Source organism: Solea solea, chromosome 21 (assembly GCF_958295425.1).
Source record: "Solea solea chromosome 21, fSolSol10.1, whole genome shotgun sequence".
In the NCBI taxonomy this organism is placed as follows: Eukaryota; Metazoa; Chordata; class Actinopteri; order Pleuronectiformes; family Soleidae; genus Solea; species Solea solea.
Genome location: NC_081154.1, coordinates 21,062,062 through 21,078,130, shown reverse-complemented (window position 1 = coordinate 21,078,130; position 16,069 = coordinate 21,062,062). Strand labels below are relative to the sequence as shown.

Below are 16,069 nucleotides of genomic sequence, written 5' to 3'. Positions count from 1 at the left end.
CACCAGCAAGATATTTAGTAAATGTTTATCCCCTTTCGGCCATTCCTCAGGTATGCGTCTGAAAAACAACATAACCTTACTCTCGAGGGGTAGTTGGCAGTTGAAGATGACCTGTAGGGCATTATGTATCTCTCTCCAATAGCCCTTAATGACAGGACAGTCCCAGAAAACATGGTAGTGGTTTGCATTTTGATTTCCACAGTTCCTCCAGCAGACTTATCATCATAGTCATCATAGACTTCTGAGAAGGTGTAAGAAATGACCTCATCAGGCTTTTCCATCCACATTCCCTCCACTTCTGTGAGCTCATTACATTACATTACATTACATTACATTACAATCTCCATTGATACCTCTAAATTGCTGTCCATTCTTCCTCAGATATAGTTATCCCTCCTTTATTTTAATATATGAAGTTGAATGTGGTTTCAAATTAGACAGACCCTTATACAAGTTTTAGCAATAGCTTCTGAATCATAGGCTTTTGTAAATAATTCAATCAAACATGCGTTTATCTTTGTTACTTTAAATCTAGAGTCCAATTTATTAGGTCTAAAATCTGAGTCATAGGCACACCATTTAAGAGCCATAATGTCACTTTAAGTTTATGTTCTTTTATGATAGTTTTCCATACTTAAAGGGTCCACACCACCCATGGGTTATCTATGTTTGGAAGTCGTTCTCAGCTAAGATTGCCTGTATGGGGATGGAGGGCATTTTTTCCTCAATGCTTTTCCATTGAGCCGTATATGACGGGTTGCACCAGCATATCACTGCTCTCATAATAATATCTAAAATAAGGTAAGCCCCATCCTCCCTTTTGTTTAACCAGCTGTAACTCTTGGTCTTTTACCTTGCCATATATACCTGGACAGCATTTTGTCCCACTCGTTAAATTGGTTTTGGTTAATCTCTGTTGGCAGGGTTTGAAATAAATATAAAAGTCTTGGCAATATAGTCAATTCTTGAAATAAGGCTGAAGAAGGGAATTCAATTCCATCTTGCTATGTCATCCTTTATTTTTTTTATGTATAGGTGGATAGTTGTATTCCGATAATTTTGTGAGATCTTTTGGTAGGTTGATGCCTAAGTATTTAAAAGAATCTGTTTGCCATGTCAAGGGGTAACTACTTTTGATTTCTCTTGGTGGGCAATAATTATATCAGAGTAACTGGGTTTTACTCATATAGATTTTGCCCGAGGTATATCAAGACGTCGTCTGCATAACAGGCCAATTTATATTCTGTCCCTTTAATGATGATTCCCTTGATATCTTCATTTTGTCTGATGTACTGAGCTAGTGGTTCCAAATATAGTGCAAACAGTAGTGGTGACCATGCACAGCCGTGTCTGGTGCCCCTTTCTAGGGTAAAACTAATTGATAACTATCCACTGACTTTGATCCTGGCAGTAGGTTTGTCATAAAGTGCCTGTATGGTTTTAATAGTTGTATCGCTGAAGCCGAATCTATGTAAAACTCTGGAGAGAAAAATCCAGTTAACCGAATCGAAGGCCTTTTCAGCGTCTACGCTCATCACAATTGCTTCAGTTTGATTTCTTTGTATATGATCCATAATATTTAGTGTCTTTCGTATATTGTCTTGTGTTTGATGTTGATGTATGAATGTCATGTATCAGTGTCGGTGGGAATTCTTCTAACTGTTCGGTCATAATAGATGTCAATCATTTATAGTCCACATTAAGAGATAAGAGATTGGCCTAAAAGAGCCACACTCCATTTTATCCTTGCCATCTTTTGGTATGGCTGAAATGATTGCCTCCTTCCAGCTAAGTGGCGTTTGTGCATTTTTTTTAAACCCAGTTCAGAGTGGGAAGTAAAACAGGTATTAGTTCTTTTTTAAACTCCTTATACCACTCTGCCGTGTAGCCATCAGTGGAGGGGAGGAAATATCTACCACCAAGTAACAATCTCTCCCCAACAAGTATTCTGTCTTTCCGGCGTTAGCAAGAGGTTTTCCAAAGTAAAGTATAGTAAATATTTATTGAATCTGACTCAATGAATAGTGAATCTGAATTAAAGTTAACCAATGATTTAAAATTGAAACCCTTTAAGAATTCAATCCTATTGTCAGGAAATCGGACATCGGTCTAGTTCAGGAATGTTATATTATATATTATATTATATATATATATATATATATATATATATTATATTATAAAAACCACTCAGTGACCTTTTTCCACATAGAAGATTAGCCCTAATGCCTGTGTTGAAGTATTCAGAGGTCAGAAATGTAACTCAACAGTTTACAGGACATAATGCTCAATCTTTTCTATTCAACTCAGAGGTGAAGAGTATGAGTGTTAAATCTCACCATATAACTAGACTAAATAAATCTTCAATAACAGATTCTTAACTATTTAGAACAAAAGTCTCAACAAGGCAATATTAGAAATGAAGGGTTAGTGGTAGAAAATACAGCCAGTAAGTTGTGTGACACACAGTTGATGTGTGGGAGCTTCTGTTAAGCAGACCAACTCCACGGTGAATGGGACCTCTGTCCCTTATATCCAAGATATCCCACCAGCACACAGACACTTCACATTTACATATACATTGTGATTTACTCAGGAATGCTATTTCCTTCTGAGGACCTTTTAATCACCATGGGGTCTTTTCACACGACAGTGGAGCCACCTTGACTTGTCCACTTCCTGCACTGAGACCATCAGACCTACACACTTCAAATGAGACAGTGTTTACTCTTCAGAGTGGTGGGACTGTCCCCAACTGTCCCCAACTGTCCCCACCAGATCCTGGTGATTTGCTCAATTTAAGTCTACCAATTGCAACTTTAAATTCTTCTTCAGTTATATCCGCAGTCATTATTTCATTTAGATTTCCATCTAGAGTGGGTCAATCTAGGGAATTCAGGAAGCTGTCACCACCTGGGACTTCAGAATATAAGGTTTTGTAAAACACTTCAAAAGCTAACCCTGAATTTCATTTAGTTTATTTTTTATCGCTTTTGTCCTCGGATCCCTAATTTTATGAATTGTATTTTCCGCTATCCTTTTTTTCAGTTGCCATGCCAACACTTTCATAGACTTGGAGCCACGTTCGTAGTGTTTCTGTTTCAGAAACATTACGTTTTTCTCGATTTCTTGTGTGGCCAAATTATTAATTTCTCTCAATGTATCCTGTGCCACATCTGATTTATGTTTTCCTTCCAGTTCCTTTAGCTTGTTTTTTAAGTCCTCTAATTTTTGATTCCTCTTTTTTTTTTTTTTAATGAAGATATTGCTATAATTTTCCCTCTTAAAACAGCCTTCAGAGTATCCCATAACATGGGAGGTGAAACCTCTCCAGTATCATTGAATTCTAAGAAGAGACACATTTCTCATTTAATTTGTGTCTTAAAAGACGGATCATTCAACACATTTGAATTCAATTTCCATGTATTCTTTTTTGATCGCAGGCCAAAATCAGCGGATAAGTATACTGGTGCATGGTCACTTAGATCTATTGTCCCCATTCCACAAGTATGCATTTTATCTTTATCCTTCCCAAATATCATGAAATAATCTATTTTTGTATAGAGAGAGTGAGGAGCAGAGTAGTATAATCCCAAGTATAATCCCTTCTGTTAGGGAAAAAATCTCGGCATATATCAATTAAGCCCACCTCCTCAAAAAGTTTGTTTACTTTCTTATATAAAGACTTCCTATCCTGGGTTTTTCCACAAGATGAGTCCAACCTCGGCTGCAGATGTATATTTAAATCCCCTCCACAGATCAAGAGGCCTTCTGTTTCAGTTACCATGATATTGAATGTCTATGTCCCTGGGGGTGCATAGACATTCAATAGGGCCATTGGATTCCCATCTATCTTACACCTTACTGAAATAAATCTGCCCTCTTTATCACGAATACTTTTTCAAAATGTAACTTTTTTTAAATAAGAATAGCAACTCCTCTTCTATGCCCTGGTTTGTGTGAAGAAAAAAACAGATTTATAAAGATCTTTTTATCTTTAGCTTTATATGCTCCTTATCTGTCAAATGGGTCTCCTGTAAATAAACCACATGGGCTCGTTCAGTTCTCACTTTAGATTTAACTACGTTTAACTGGATTCAACAGCCCATTGACATTAAACAAAATGAATTTTACTTTGTCACTAGCCATACTTTACTTGTACTTTACTTTACATGTATCAACCAAATTAACAAAATGCAACTTAAAAGATCTACTCCCTGAACAGATAACAACACCAAACATAAGTAAGAAATAGAAAAAAGTCATCTTAAGGCTGGGGTCTCTAAAAGATAGATAAAATATCTAGCTGTGAGGGAAAGCCTCTCCCACCTGTGGGCTGAGGGCCCCCACCATGGCGCTCGAAAAACCCCAGAAAAAAGGTCTTTGTTCATTCCTTATACAGCATCCCTCGCCTGTACGGTATATATTCTCATCTTGAGGTGAATACAGCTCGTTCTGTTTAGCTTTCCAACTCTTTAAAAATCAGTCAAAGCTTACGATTCCTCTGGAAAGGATGGGGACTGTCTTCTGAAAGCTCACAGTTTCTCCTTGATATTCTTCTCTCGCTCCTGCATTCTTTATTTGTGCTCTTCTTCACCATCCTTGTCTCTCTTTTCTATTCAAGTAATATCTTGATAGGGGCAGCAACGAGGTGAGGCGAGTAGAGCCGGTGGAAATGCGCCATAACTACCTGAAAGTGGGTCAGAGTGTGAACGACCTGCATTGTTCCATGTAACAGTTCTCTTGAGAGACATGTATCCAGCCTACAGAGGCTAAATACCTGGATTCTTTTGTGTGAAGTGAAGACGCCTCGTGGATGAGTGTTAAAACATCTTCAACCGAACTCCAGCAAGTCTCGTTGTCTACAGCAAACTCCTGACAGTGACCTGGATGACTGTGTCTCTGAAGGTCAGAGACAGAACATAAAACACAGTCCTATTATCTTTTCTTTTTAACTTAATCTGGTGATATTGTAATATTGCTCACATAAAGTCTGTAACAGGACAACTACATAGTATATAGTGCAAAGCTCGTGGCTCGTTGGTCAAGGGCAGGGGTCGGAAACCCAAAATGTTCAAAGAGCCATATTGGACCAAAAAAACAAAAAACAAATCTGTTTGGAGCCGCAAAAAATTCAAAGCCTTATAAACATGCTGTAAGTGTCTATATTAGCTACATTAGCCTACTATCAAAATGACTAAGTAGGCTACAAATACATAATGAGCATTCATGATTTAATGTTTATTTTCCCTGCAGCGCATCCTGGAGAGAATGACGCACCACGTGACTACTCTGCTGTACGATGGTGCTTTAAGTTCAACTTCCATTACAATATTAATCTATTATGTTTCGTTGCATTGATGAAATTATAGAAATACAATAAAAAAATCTGATTTTTGATGTCATTTTTATTTTGAGGATTCGAAAAAACAACAAAATGGAACGTGCATAATAGTCCTCCTGTAATTTCAGACCTCCACATGGAAATAAAATGCAGTCCTCTTCAATCCTCAATAATTCAATACAATCCTCTTCTCTTTTCCCTCTTATCTGAGTGCAAGAAAACGCAGCCTGCAATTATACAAATAAAACAGCAGCCTTTTGAAAAGGTAAGTAGGCTATATAAAACGAAAATAAGCCAGTTTAATTTCGATTTCGTTGCGTTTCTGTGCGTTATCCTCTTGTCTTTAGTTTGCTGCAAATGCCAGCCAAAGATCAGGATTGTGTTCTTACCCGTTTAATGTGACTTCTGTTTTCGGACATCACTGGACAGCTTGAATTACCCCTGGGAATGTGTTCAACAAGGACGGGTCAATCTCCAGGGGTGTGACAGGGAAAGAAAGTGTCATTGTTTCCTTTGGGAACTCACTAAATCTGCTCCCAAATGCAGTTTGCGTATCAACGATCGCACCTTGTAAATAATCACCGTTGAGTGTGTGATCGTGATGGGCTTCTTTGAACCCTCTCAGGGAGGGGAAGTGAGAGAAGGTGCCTCGCTGTAATGACAAAACAGCTTCCAGCATTTGCAGCGCAGTGTTTCCCGGCTCCTGGAGCCTTTTATTCAGCATGTTTAGGTGACTTGTCATATCCACCATAAGGTGCAGTTTTTCCAGCCACTCGGTATCTTCCAGTTGCGGGTAGTTCAGAGGGGTATTCCAGAAAGCGGGTTATGTGAGAACTCTGAGTTTGTTAACCCTGAGATGAGGGAAACTCTGAGTTATCCGTTCCAGAAAGAGAGGTAACTTAAACTCTGGGTCTGTTACTGCGGTAACTTACTCTGTGAACATAACCTGCTCGCTGGCAGGTTTACTATAAGAAACCCAGAGTTTCTACCTGTCTTCTCCCACACGAAGAAAGCAGTTAGACATGGATTGCCCATTCATTAGAAATCCAATCGACATCGAAGCCGTATTGATCAGAAATGCATTACGTCGTGAGAGAATCTTCCGACCCAGATTAGACGTTTTGATTAAAAATAAAAGACAAATTCACATGTGATTTGGTTCTTCTTTATTCTCTAAAAGTACAAAAGCAACAGTCAGGATTTGTAATATAGTTCCAACTATTAACATATTTCACATATTCACCTGTTTCACCATGACAATGCCCCCACCTCAACTGGCGTTCAAGTAATAGAATTTACAAGTCTGTTTTTCTGATTTGCCGGTCCAGGTACACCATTTCTTTCTTGGTTTTTTGAATGGTTTTCATTAGGTGCACCCTGTACAACTCTTTTACCGGCAACTCGGAAACATATGGACGACATTTAATTCCTGCAGTTCTACATACAGATTTAACATGGTATTGACCGAAAATCTCACTGTGTCAAGCTGTGCTCTAGAAGTTGATGGACCCTCCTCTTGGTGATGCCCAACCATGTTCTGTTGAAGGACAAGAATGTGCTAGTTTGTCCATTATCTATCTATCTATCTATCTATCTATACATAGATATACATATATATATATAAAAGTTTTATTTAAAAAAAAGACATAAGTGTATACTTGCATCTGATGTAGGCACTAGTGTCCTGGGGGATGACAGGCTCAGATGAGCCTCCCCCGGGGATGCCTTCAGCCACAGGGCGACCCCTGTATTGGCTGAGAGCCAGCTCCTCAGCCTCTGTCAGAGGTGGTGGAGGTGGCCCTCCACCCGTTTTTCGGGCCTCTGCCTTCTTTCTGTTGGCTGAGCAGAACTCAATGTTTGCAATCTGAATTAATATTTACGTTACGTTTAATAGCCTAAGTCAATTAAAAATAAAAAAATAAATCAAAGTGAGGTGCAATCATAGCCTAGCAAAATATGCCTTACCTTTTTGAATGATGTTTTTATGTTTCATTTTGAGCTGTTTCCAAGTCCTCCTTTCTCCTGTTGGATTGCACCTAAATGAAAAACTCAGATTTCATTCCTACTTGTATTCATAACTATAGACTATGCTACGATCTTACGGTTAAATGTTACGTCAATGGAATAGTACATTCAAACTTACGCGTTGACTCGGGCAGCAATTTTCTCCCATCGGTCTCTCTCTCCTTCGCTGCTGCAGCTGTGTTGCATTCGCGGCGAAATATGTGCTCATATTCTCCGTAGCCCAGCAAAAGGATCTCCAACTCCTTCGCACTGAAATATGTTGATCTTTTTTTTTTCTCGGTTGTCATGGTGACTCGTGGTATCGGGGCTCCATTGATGATGGCTTTTTATAGTGGTTGTGCACGCGCGTACCTCGAGGTTAACATACTCAGAGTTGATTGAACTAACTCTGATCAGCTGTTGTGGAACCGGATACTCAGAGTTTCCCGACTCAGAGTAAGTCAACTCAGAGTTCAGGGATAGACTCAGAGTGTGTTGAACCTGCTTTCTGGAATACCCCTCAGGTCTTTGCTTTTCAGGAATGTTTTCACGTGTTCTAAACAAGCAACAAAAGCAAAGCGACGCAAAACCTCACCCCTGGACAGCCATCGGACTTTGTTGTGTAGCAGGAGATCGGAATATTCGCTGTCAACTTCATCGAGCAATGTACGGAACTGACGGTGGTTTAATGCTTTTGCAATTATCTTGTTCACCATCTGGATGACAGGGTTCATCACCTCCATACACTCCGGCGGGAATGTTTGCGCACACAGTGCTTCTTGGTGCAAGATGCAGTGAAATGCAAGCAGATTTCGATCCAACGCTTTCTGTAGTAAAGTCACAAACCCCTTTTGTGATCCTCTCATCCTGGGTGCCCCATCTGTAGCCACTGAAATCAGGCGGTTGATGTTTATTCCATTGTTTTTGAAACACTTCAGCACAGCCTCACATATGTCCTCCCCCCGTGTTTGGCCTTTCAGTGATATTAATTCGATCATTTCTTCTTACGGCCCATCAGAGTTCACATACCTGCATAACAGCGCTGTCTGTTCAATATCCATCACATCACACGACTCATCACAGGCTATTGAGAATGCTGGAGCTGCATTAATGTCCTTGCTTTGCTGATTGGTGATGTTGCCTGCCGTTTTAATGGCCTTTTCTTTCACTGTCTTTGTGGAGAGAGGCATGTCTTTAATGTTCTGGATTATCTCGGTTTTGTTTTTGAAGTCTGAAAATAGGTGCTCTGATATTTTAATGAATGAATCCTTCATGTAGTCACCATCTGTGAACGCTTTATTATCTCCCGGGTTGCAACAAAACTAGCAGCAGTAGTGGAGTTTGGAGATGCAATCCACTTCTTAAAGCCCACGTTTGTGTGTGTATCTGCGTCATGACCTCGTTTATGAAACCCTAAAGTTTCAGAACAAACAGTTCAGCCACTGCTGAGAAAATAGTGTTGTATTGTTTTCCTGGGCTCTGCGAAGCGGATCGGCACTTCCGTCATCAGAAATCCTCACCACTCCTCTCACCACCGTAGCCATTCCTCAAAAGCAAGTATTCATGTCAATGAAACTGCCAGTGTGCCACAAAGAATCATAATTAACATGTAAATGTTGAATTCAAAGTCTCTTAGAGTTCACTTTATTTATGATCTTAGGTAAATCGTCACATATCATCCAATATCCAATATAGACAATATCCGACAGTGGCCGAGACGTTCATCCTGCTGATGTCCAAGACAAGCTGTCGTCTTCATACTGACTGATGTGCAAGGTTGTCCAATGTCCACGTGTCCACAGTCCTCAGCCGTCAGCCTGGATGTTGTCCCACACTCGGACCACGTCTGGACAGTCACTGAGAGCCTCTATGAGTGTGGAGGCAGCACTCAGCTGCTCCTGGTCCAGAGATGACATGGTGCTGGGAAGACACTCCAGTCCAGAAGACGAGATCTGGACTCCCACGCTCTCCAGCGAGGCACGGACATGATTGAGCTGCGTGGCGTCACAGATAAACTGTAAAGAGAGGTGAGATCAGTCTGATTTGGGGAGTGAAACTTTATCAACAATAAGGTGATGACATAAGAACATAGATGTTATTAGGGCTGCAACTAAATTCATCGTCAACAATTTTTTTATCATGGATTCACTGGTCTGAACGGCATTTTTAATTTTAATTTATCATTTTTTAAGCTTCTTAAAAGTGAATATTTGCTGTGGCTTTTGCTTCATAATTAACAAAGAAACCATTAAAGGGGAATCATTGTGGTTTGTTTGGTTTGACACAATATATACTGTATATACTGTATATATATATATATATATATATACATATATATACACACTGTATATATACTGTGTATATATATATATATACACGTATACAGTATATACTGTATATAGTATATAGTATACTGTATATACAGTATATAGTATACTGTATACAGTGGGACAAAAAAGTATTGGGACACCCACGATAGTGCAAGTAGTCCCACTCAAAAAGATGACCGAGGTCTGTCATTTTCATCATAGGTAAACTTCAACTGTGAGAGACAGAATGTGGAAAAAAATCCAGGAAATCACATTGGATGATTTTTAAACAATTTATTTGTATACTTGATAGGAAAATAAATAACTGGACACGAACAAAACATCAACTCAATACTTTGTAATGTAACCTCTGTGTACACTGTATTTATTTAATTAATTAATTAATGACACATTTAATTATTTCATGGTCCGTGTTGCAGTGGATCATTAATTTATTTTATCTGTCAAACTCGCCCATGAAAGTCAGAGGGCGGGGCTAACGCTGATCGAGTCTGTTTCATTGCTTTGGTCTGAAATGGCATGGCTGCCATGTATCACAGCATAGCAGCAGAGAAAAGAAATATAAACCTGAAATAAATATTTTTCTGAGTCCCCGAGCGCAGTTTTAAGATCATTTGAGGCGAGAAATTAGTCATTTAGAATTAAAAAATGTGGTTTGTGTATTAAGATATGATGTATTATATATAGTTTGGCAGCGACGGTATCGGAGGTGATCAACTTCGCCTCAGCGGACGCTCAGTGATTGGTGTCTGATGGAGAGCAGCGTTACCTCGGCCTTTAATGAATGGCCACATTTAATGAAGGATTTAATTGTACAGCACTTTCTATTTTAAATGTTCTAGTCTTAGTGTTAATATCTTTCTACAGTGTACTTTCTTGTAAATGCATGGTTATTATTTATTATTTGTATCTTTACTGTCTTTGCTGCTGTAACAATGTACATTTCCCCACTGTAGGACAAATAAAGGACTATCTCATCTTATGTGGGGTTTTTTTCTGTTTTTCTTTGATATACTGTCTGATTATTTTGTCTTCATTGGATATATTATGTTCTCTGAACCTAAACTATCATTTTGAAGAAGAAGGCATTACATATCCATTGTATTTATCCTTATTTAAAACAAGATTGTATAATATTATATATATCCATATCCCTCTTCCTTCCTCATGTACTTTACAAACAATTATCATTCCAAAAAAGGAATGAAGAAATTGGCAGATGTGACTTTAAATATGAATCTTTTTAATAAACCAGCATTTCTTTCCCTCCAAACATGTTGCTATTTTTAAATGTAATGCTTTTTTTATTTGTTTTGTTGTTCTATACCATTTCAACCTCTGTGGTAAACCTCTGACCAATTAGAGTGTTCATATGTAAATACATTAATCTCAATGATAAAAACTCCTCCCTCACTCTCTAACATACAGTCCTTGTGATTTATTCTTTCAATGTTGAGCTGCATCTTTCTTCATGACTCATGATGATCTATGATTATGAAGTTTAAGTCAGTTCTTCTGTCTTCGCAGAAATATCTGGAATTGCAATTATTTGAACTCATCACAGCTGCTGCTGCTGCATGTGTGTGTGCGTGTGTGTGTGTGTGCGTGTGACCTCTGCTCTGACCTTCAGGAGACGCTGCTCGTCCTCATCCTCACTCTCATGGACGTCTTCAGCTCCTGCCTCGATGGCCAGCTCCAGAGCTTGCTCCATGGAGATGCTCTTGCCGGCTGATGTGACGACTCCCTTCCTGCTGAAGCTGTGGTGGACGCCATCTGACAGCGCCCCACTGTGGACAAGCAGAGAATCACCTGAAAAAAGACTTTTCTCACCAAAACAAAACGACTGAAACAGGATGTTGTGACGACGCATGCAAAACTGCGGCCAGTACGCGCCTCTTTATTCCCACTCAGAGTCTGTTCACGATCCATTTGAAACACCAATGAAATGCTTCCAACGAGATGTGAGCACACGTTGGAGCGGCACCTATTACATGCTGGAAAGTCTCTCTGTGCAAAAGCTAAACTTGGCTGCAGACAGCGCAGATTATCAACTCCTGTCGCGACTGAACTCGATCCTCGTCATTTGGGTGCATCCCTCGTTTGTGGTGAACCTGTGATTTTACTGGCCTGATTAACGATGCGGGAGAGTTGAGTTTGGTTTTCGGTGGAGAAGGAGCTGAACCAGGACGTGATGTTCAAGTTTCCTCAGCAGGTGGAGGCGTTGTTGTGTAAAAGACAGGGTGGAGTCAGGTGTTTAAAAACTTGTAGTTGACCCTGGATACTGAGGTGTTTAAAGAGGGGTTCAGAGTTTCTCTCTGCTCCCACAGAACAGCTCCTTGGTCTTTGTGGTATTTCATTCTTGTGAGTTTTGATTAAAGGTCTGAGAATCAACCTTGAGGGAGACCTGGGTTTAAAATGAGTTTGCTGGATGGGAAACTATTTAAAAACACTTGTTGTGGCCTCTCATACAGTAAAAAAACATCAGTCTGGGGTGAACCTGAAGGTCTGTGTCTGTGTACAGTAGTAAAAGTGGAGGAGTGTGTGTGTGTGTGTGAAGAGTCCAGTTGTTTGGTGACAGTGACAAACATCCTCTGCACCCTCTTTTGCCTTACTACTGCTCTGTAGTCCTTAAAGGGGACATATTATACCCTATTTCTCCAAGTTAAACTAGTTCCCTGGTGTCCTAATGAACATGTCAGTGACATGCTTTGGTCAAAATACCATAAGTATGAAGCACCATAGCAGTTCAATAACCCTGCTAAACCCGCCCCTTTCAGAACACTCGGTTTTGTGCCTGGTCCCTTTATATGCGAATGAGATACAGGCAAACACACATAATACTGCTCTTCCTCCCTCGCCTGCACTCTGGCATTTTATAGGGAGAAGGTCGAGCTAAGGTGGAGCTAAGGTGGAGCTAAGGTGGAGCTAAGGTGGAGCTCTCCAAGTAAACTTACCTGTGGGGTGGTAACATTCGCGGTGAAATGCGCATGCTGTCATCACAGTGGCAGGGAATTCAACATTGCGTGTTTTATGGCCTATACTTACACTAAGGGGGACCACGAAAACATGACTGAGTATTCTTTTTCCACACTTTGGCGACTGGTAGGGCCTCCAGAGTCCCAAATATAAGTATTGAAATGGTTGAAAAGTTTATTTTGCATAATATGTCCCCTTTAAGGTCCTTAGAGTGGGGCTTTTGGGGGATTAGCAGCACACCCAGAGTCCAAAAGGTGCTGGAAAAGTCTGGTGAAGACTCCACCTAGTCGGGACCTTGAGCAACCTTCCTCTGAGCCTGAGCCTCCAGAGGCTCCAGAGGCTCCAGAGGCTCCAGAGGCTCCAGAGGCTCCAGAGGCTTCATGTGGGTTCAGTGTGTGCAGGATGGAGGTAATGAGGGGTTCACAGGGGAGATGGAAGGTGGGACAGTCCAGGTGGTTTGAGACTTTTCTGTTTTCTTTTTCTTTTTGACTATATCACACAAACCCTGGTTTCTTGAGTGTAAAGACAAAGCAAAAACATTTTTTTTTATGAACAAAGGTTAATTGAAGGTGTTGTGTACAAATACATGAAAAACAACATCTGTAGTACCTCTATAGATCCTCTTTCTATTTCTTGGTTTATCAACACATGGCAGGAGCACACAGGTGAATAATCCTCACCCGTTCTTGCCGAGCAGACGTTTAATTTCCTGGTGGCTGCGAGCGTTGTTGTCAGTGAGGACCTCGATGAGCAGCAAACATCCACCAGGTCCCCGAGCTTCAAATGTGTGCTGAGACGCCAGTTTGGCCTTTTCCTGTAGAACCACAAGAGAAGATGTGAAGACGAGAGCATGTCGTGGAGGGCTGGATAATACATGGATATTATATTGTGACATGACACAAGATATATTACTCAAATATACATTATATATGTATATATATGTGTACATATATATGTATATATAATACATGGATATTATATTGTGACATGACACAAGATATATTACTGAAATATACATTATATATGTATATATGTGTACATATATACATATATAATACATGGATATTATATTGTGACATGACACAAGATATATTACTGAAATATACATTATATATGTATATATATGTGTACATATATATACATATATAATACATGGATATTATATTGTGACATGACACAAGATATATTACTGAAATATACATTATATATGTATATATGTGTACATATATATATATAATACATGGATATTATATTGTGACATGACACAAGATATATTACTCAAATATACATTATATATGTATATATATGTGTACATATATATGTATATATAATACATGGATATTATATTGTGACATGACACAAGATATATTACTGAAATATACATTATATATGTATATATGTGTACATATATATATATATATAATACATGGATATTATATTGTGACATGACACAAGATATATTACTGAAATATACATTATATATGTATATATATGTGTACATATATATACATATATAATACATGGATATTATATTGTGACATGACACAAGATATATTACTGAAATATACATTATATATATATATATATATATGTGTACATATATATGTATATATAATACATGGATATTATATTGTGACATGACACAAGATATATTACTGAAATATACATTATATACAGTATATATATATATATATATATATATGTATGTACATATATATGTACATATATGTATATATACATATATATATATATATATATATAATACATTACATTAAAATATTACTGGACTGGAGGGCGCTACAGTCACTGAACGCCTCTTTAATTTAAATTTAAATTAATTTAAAGCAACATTTGGCCTCAATAGACCTGCAGTGAGTAGTGTGCTCTGTACCTGTGATTGAGGAATAGCATAGATATTCAACTGTATTTGCATCAAATCTGATTGTTTTAGCCAAGACTATGATCAAATGTATTATTTACCAACTATATTTAAGTTCCCAACCTTCAGTTTTGAAATGTTTATTCCATGAAATTCTCATGAACAATTGCAGAACTTTAACTGTGAGTGTGGTGGAGAACTTACTGCACTCTTGACAGCACTTTCTATGCTCGCCTTGGGCATGTTGTTGTTCCGGCACTGCTCCACGATGTGAGCGAGGTTGATATTGAGCTCTGGGTTGGATCCTCCCTCTGCAGGTGAAAGCAGGTGTGTTTACAGTCTTACAGTCAGAAGATGGCGACAGGACAATAAAGCCTCACCTTTCACAGCTATTCTTATCATCAAGCCGAGCTTCATGAACATCTTCGCTCTCGCCTCATCTTTGGGTCCTTTAATGTGTTTCACCTTAGACCACTTGTTGTGTCCAGCGCATAAGGCGGAGTTCAGCAGCAGCGTCCTGACACAGGACCACGGATGGAGGACGGACTCCGCCGGGGCAGAGCTCCAGCCCGGGGCCGCGGTCAGTGTGCGGGGGAACGGGGTCCGGAGAGTCCTGAGCACCGCTGGCCCCAGCATTACTGTCTCTCTGACACCTCCGGGTCTTTAGAGGACATTACACACTACACGCTGCTACCCTTGTTGTAGCGACCTGGCACTTCCGAGTGGATGTGACGTCACAAACTAGTACTTTCAAAATAAAAATCACGCTTGACAGCTGGTTTAATAAGAACAGTATACAGAACATGCTGTATACATATATATGTATATATATATACATATATGTATATACATATATATGTATGTATATACATATATGTATATATATATGTATATGTATATATGTATATGTATATATGCTACAAATCCAGTCTACATCCAGGACATGATCAAAAGCTACACCCCAGCCCGCCGTCACTGAGAGGATCACAGAACTCAAGACTGTTCGCTGTCCTCGCTCCCAAATGGTGGAACGAGCTCCCCATCGACATCTGGACAGCAGAAAGCCTCCACATCTTCCGCCGACGACTAAATACACATTTCTTTCAACTCTACCTCAACTAAGACGACGACAAAGATAAATAATGCACTTACTTATACGTCGCACTTATGACTTAAACGTTAAAATGCACTGTATTGTTGTGTCGGACGTCTCTTCCTGTGACGGCACTCTGGCCAGTCGGTGGCCGACAGTCTGACAACATCACGCATCGTATCAGCTCAGCTCACTCACTCAAAAAAGTACCAGGTACTATCGCTAATGGAAACGCCTCGCCTCGGCCCCCCACCCTATTGGAAAAGGGGCTATAGCTATAAATCAAATTCTGCTTAGGGCCCCATAAAGGCTTGGGCTGGCCCTGCTCACAGTTATAATGTGCCAAAGGGGCATGAACTGTCCTGTGATTGGTCATCTTCTAATTAAGTTGTGAGACTGTAAAGAGTCTCAGATCACTTCAGAGTGATAAAGCAGACTGAAAACCT

At 39.4% G+C, this 16,069-nt stretch overlaps 1 protein-coding gene across 1 annotated transcript; it reads right to left on the bottom strand.

Moving 5' to 3' along the window:
- Positions 1-8,961: 8,961 nt before the first annotated feature.
- On the bottom strand, positions 8,962-15,226 carry LOC131448941 (translational activator of cytochrome c oxidase 1). Its single transcript, XM_058621776.1, has 5 exons — positions 14,911-15,226; positions 14,735-14,841; positions 13,332-13,465; positions 11,300-11,462; positions 8,962-9,360 (listed from the first exon to the last, which is right to left on the bottom strand). The coding sequence occupies exons 1-5, from the start codon at positions 15,164-15,166 to the stop codon at positions 9,151-9,153; spliced, it is 870 nt and encodes a 289-aa protein (XP_058477759.1). The 5' UTR covers positions 15,167-15,226; the 3' UTR covers positions 8,962-9,150.
- Positions 15,227-16,069: the final 843 nt, after the last annotated feature.

Bases quoted from the DNA above. Each gene is read 5' to 3' on its own strand.
- LOC131448941 (XM_058621776.1), bottom strand. From the start codon at position 15,166: ATGCTGGGGCCAGCGGTGCTCAGGACTCTCCGGACCCCGTTCCCCCGC. The intron at 14,842-14,910 runs GTGAGGCTTTAT...TTTCACCTGCAG, and splicing joins GATAAGAATAGCTGTGAAAG to AGGGAGGATCCAACCCAGAG. The intron at 9,361-11,299 runs GTCAGAGCAGAG...CTCTCTTTACAG, and splicing joins ACGAGCAGCGTCTCCTGAAG to TTTATCTGTGACGCCACGCA.